Below are 5,008 nucleotides of genomic sequence, written 5' to 3'. Positions count from 1 at the left end.
ACCTGTTTCTAATGCTTTATTTATTTAATCAGCTATTACTATGACCAATCAGTTTACCAAGGAACATTTTAATTATATTTACATACCAATAAAAAGGCTTATGCTGACAAGAGAATGTATATAAAACTTGAGAAATAAAATAAAAGTCAAAATATTAATCCTTCAATCACAAGAGCTTTTTAAAAATATAGATTTAAGGAACGGGGGTGAAATATTTAAAAAAATAATTCAATATCAAGGATGTAATGAAAAAAAATTTTCCTTTTATACCCAGGAATTGGTTTTAAACCAAACTAAGATATATTTCATTATTTACCAATTTAATTTTGAGGAAAAACAACTTTGTTTTATTATAAATGGCAACTTTTCTGATAAAATAGAATAATGCACAAATAATTAAACACAGATAAATCATCAGTTCTTCATGAAATGAGTATATATCTTTTAAATATAAAAAATTCAAAATCAGCCAGAAAAGCATCATACCACAAATTAGATATATATGTGCATGTGTGTATGTAAATATATCTATATGTATAATGTATCTGATTACTGATAATGCAAATTTATAAATATTTCATGCAGTACAATCATATTTTAGTGGTAGTCTTTTATGACAATATGGATAATTAAAATAAAAAAGCTAAAACTGCATCTTATAATAATTAGGTTTCTGTGACACTTTTAACATCATATTGAGGAAATACAGTAAAAGGGATGCAAACATTAATGCATTACATGGATTATGTCACAAGCTAAAAAAGGAAAAGAAGCTCAAACACCATTCTGCCAGGCAGAACTGCAAAACAATCTGAAATTGGACACTGATCCTTCAAGACACAGAAGACTTTCCATACTTATTAATATCTTGCAACTATTTTTTAAATAATTGGGTAAAAATAAAACCACCAGTAGGCAAACATAGTCTCTTTAATAAAAAATACCTCTAGGAATAAACATTTTAAAAGTTCTATATGTTTTCTTGAGGATCAGTACAAATTTCTTGTGCTAAATGGATAATTAAGGTCAGGGTAAGCTTTAAATGGGTTTTGCCAATGCATTATGTACCTATCATACTGTAGGTCCCACGAATTATGAGTAAAATCATTGGTAAATATTAAGAGGATGACAGTAGAAACTTACATGATGCATTCTAAAATAATCTATTCTTTGTAAAAAAAAAATTTTTGTGAACTGGAAATTTATCTCATAAACTGAATAATTACAATAAATAATTTAACTTATTTGTAAATAAATCATCCACTGTCATTTAAATGATATTACAGATAACTTTTCATTAGTCTTGCATTGGCTAAATGTAACTATATTTAATAATAACTTATAAATATAACTATAAAGATAGCTTCCTACAGTGTTTATGGCTCATAACGTATGCTATGTGGACTAAATATACTTGCAACTGTATTTTGTATATTTAAAGCATCTGTGAATAATAGGTTAATTACAAGAAAAATAAAAAAGGTACTTTTGAAAGTTATTATAGTCAATATTATGACTATGCTATAAGTGTAATTTATTGCCAAACACTAATAAAACTAACATTTATAACAGGCAACTACAGGAATACATTTAAGAACAGTTACATAATTAATCCCTGTTAATTTTTAATACAAAGATTGTCCATTTCTGTAGACATATCAAGCATATAATAGCAAGGGCAGAGATAAATTAGTTAACTGGTAATATAAAAACCAGGTTGTGTTCAAGACATAAATGGACCTACAGTAATAGTTAGTGCTGCAGAAGCTAACAGTGCTTTAAGCAAAACTGGAAAAACATGAATATCATGCAGTTTTACTGAACTCACCTGACAGAGGTGTAAAACCATTCTCTAGGAGCAGAGATGCATGCACAAAAGTAAGAATATGATTGCAAGTAATAGACTTTAACAAAATAAAATATATCACTAAACTTCAAAATGACAAAAAATGGACAACATGATGATATTATTAGGATGAAAATATTTTTATGTGTCTCACCTCTCTCTTTGCCAATAGCACATTAGGAACAATATGTGGCAGGCAGCGTCCCAGCATTAACATAACGCTTTTTTCACTGTCTGCAATCCGAGACACCTAGAAAATCAGAGATTTAATAAACAACGACAGTGGAGAACTTCTGTGCATGATGGTATGTAATAGTTCAGGCTAGACCCTGCCGCCCCTGCTCTAAACTCACATTCTAATATTATAACTTATGATAACAATTAACAGTGTCCCGAAGAGCATCAGCATTTCTGTGGGTCAGAAATGGATTTAAAATACTTATAAAAAACAAGAGTGAAAACAGGGAGGCCAATAGGCTTCAGTTCTGAGAATAGGAATAGCATAGGATTGGGGCATCCTCAATGTTTGTTTTTGTCCTACAAAAGATGCCCACAAAGCTGCAACCATTGCCTAAGGTAAGAGTTTGTGCAACAAAGTTGCACACAAGGGGTGGTCTAAGGAAGTTGATCCAGTTTTAAAATGAGGATTTCCAGACTACATCTAAACCATCATGGGACAGATACTCATGGGAGGTCAAGTGGAATCAACAACAAACAGCTAGAAAGGGAGGAGTGAGAACAAAGGCAAAAGAAAAAAATAATAAAATACCCTTTCAAGATGAGTCTACAACAACAGTTACAAAATAGTTGAGGAGAACAAATATGAAAGTTAACAAATTCATCTGTTGAAGACAAGCACTCCTAATGAAGTGAAAATAATGGAGTAATCTAAAAATCACTGATATATAAACAGTGTATATTTAAGTTGGTTTTCTGAATTATACCCAGAGATGCTATCGTTAGATACATTAAAAACAGAGATTACAAAAGGTCACTTTAATATTAATAAACAAAGCTTTAATCCAAAGAACAGAAATAGCAACTATCTTCCTCAAAAATTTAAAATTTTAAGAGTTATTTCTTAGAGCATTATTTTAAATAATAGATTTGCATTTGAAATGTAGTCTTATCATAGATGCTTCTGTAGGAGACACTAAGAAGAAAAACAGCATAATGTTTTAAGGAAGTTGTAAGAATATCAGGTATAATTTACCTCTGATCCTAAACGACTATCTGCTGACATTCGACAAAAAGAGAGTAACGCTTGGTGGAAGGCAGGAGACAATTTCCTAGAAGATATTGGATGAAAAGGAGACAACAGCAAAGAATTACCACTGACATTTAAAGGGAAAGTAAATTGCATATTGTAATCCTTATTACTGCACTAATTCTACCCCACAAATGTTAATCAGATTTCTCAGCCACCAGTGACTTGAAGAACACTTCACTGGAGAATTATACAGGAGAAAAAAAATATCAATAGTAACTGGTGATCTTCTTGCGGTAGCTTGATGTTATGTGAATGAATGGCCCCTAAATGTTATTGGATCAAATCTGAAGTGATACAGTAGTAGATGAATGACCGTGTAAAGTATTTGCAAAATCTGAAATGAGGTCTTTTCTCATCCCTGATTTTCTATGGTCCCAGAAAAGTAAACAAAGGTAAAGTGGATACAAAGGTGGACTTGGTATATTGCTAAAAGGAATTAAAGTTTCGAAGACATAGGTCATGCTAATGATAAACCTTAATATTATAATATAAACCCACATAAAAGTAGTAAAATTTAAAGATAAATGAAGGAGAGGCTCATTAAACATTTATGACATATTTTCAAAATTTTTTTTTTGCAATTGAAAATTTTAGCCTATTTATGTTTAATAAAGGAGGTTAAAACAACATATTTCTAAAACAACACTGGTCTCTATTTAGTAGTATTCATAAAACTATGACTATGAGTTGTACTTTATGTGCTCAAGCTACAAAGAAAAGGCTAACCTCCAAAATTACATAATAAAGCTTTTGTAGAATACACTGCAGAGTGGCACTCAGGAATTTCTACAATTTTAGAGTGGTGTGCCAAAACTTGAGCTTTTTTGCTCTTTTATGCTCTTCCCATATTCGCTGATAGGAGGGGGGCATAATCTATTCACTTGCCCAAGCCAGGAACCTCAAATCAGCTTTGATCCTTCCCTTTCTTTTAACCTCAAATCCAATCAATATTTTAACTTCTAATTATCTTGTAAATCTATCCACTTCTTTCCATACCCATTGCCAATACTTCAATACAGTACAAGTTTCAATCATTTCTTACTTGGATTCTTGCAGTATATACCCTATCCATCTCCTTTCCTCCAGTCTTGCTACCTTCCAATTACCTCTACCTTAGAGGACTCTAATACTTACATACCATCATGTTCCCACCCTCTACAATGAGTCAACACATGCTTTTATGACTTAGTTTATGCTTAATTCTCCATCTTCATCTCCTGTCATTCCTTTCATTTGCATTCTTTGCTTAAACCTTAATAAATCCTTCTTAGTTCCACCAAAGCACTGTGTTCTCTTTGCACATGCTGTTCTCCCTTAGTGAGAAGACTCTTCCTCTTACTTCTTTGCCTGGTTAACTCTTACGTAGTCTTCAAGTCTGAGATTAGATGACACTTTTTCCACAAAACCTTTCCTGCTAGGTTAGGTGCCTTGATTATGTGTTCCCAAAGCAAGCCTTACCTTTCTTATACTACTACTTTTCATACCATAGTGTAATTGCTTGATTATTGGTCTCTCTCATACTATCAGGTTTGTGACTGAAGGGATTCTCATATGTCTTGCTAACCCTTATATTCCTTGTAACACTGCCTGGCACATAGTAAGAGCTAAACAAATTAGTTGGACAAATTTAACAGTCATCTATCTCCATAGTGTAGCTTTGGAGTATCAAAGGAGATAAACAAAAGTATTCCTAATCACTTAAGGACTATTATAAATGCAATTATTTTTGAGTATCATATTACAGATTTTTATGATCATATCTTATCCATGTTAGAACAAATACTTTGAGGATTAGGCTGTGTCTATTTCAATTCTGTAACCCCCATAATACCTATAGAAAAGAAATATATATACACACTCACATACCCCTTCTAGTTGCACAAAAAGTTGTG

General features: G+C 31.8%; 1 protein-coding gene across 3 annotated transcripts in view; it reads right to left on the bottom strand.

The window, feature by feature from the left end:
• KIAA1468 (KIAA1468 ortholog) overlaps nt 1-5,008 on the bottom strand; it is a 138,532-nt gene that overhangs the window by 78,594 nt on the left and 54,930 nt on the right. For all 3 annotated transcript variants that reach the window (XM_012645285.1, XM_012645287.1, XM_012645286.1), the window contains exons 9-10: nt 3,060-3,135; nt 2,001-2,096 (exon numbers count right to left, since the gene is read on the bottom strand). In XM_012645285.1, coding sequence (XP_012500739.1) covers nt 2,001-2,096; nt 3,060-3,135 — 172 coding nt within the window. The remainder of the gene's footprint in view (nt 1-2,000; nt 2,097-3,059; nt 3,136-5,008) is intronic.

Source organism: Propithecus coquereli, unplaced genomic scaffold (genome assembly GCF_000956105.1).
Source record: "Propithecus coquereli isolate 6110/MARCELLA unplaced genomic scaffold, Pcoq_1.0 Scaffold229, whole genome shotgun sequence".
In the NCBI taxonomy this organism is placed as follows: domain Eukaryota; kingdom Metazoa; phylum Chordata; class Mammalia; order Primates; family Indriidae; genus Propithecus; species Propithecus coquereli.
The sequence above is the reverse complement of the archived record's forward strand: the minus strand, read 5'-3'. Positions and strand labels throughout refer to the sequence as shown.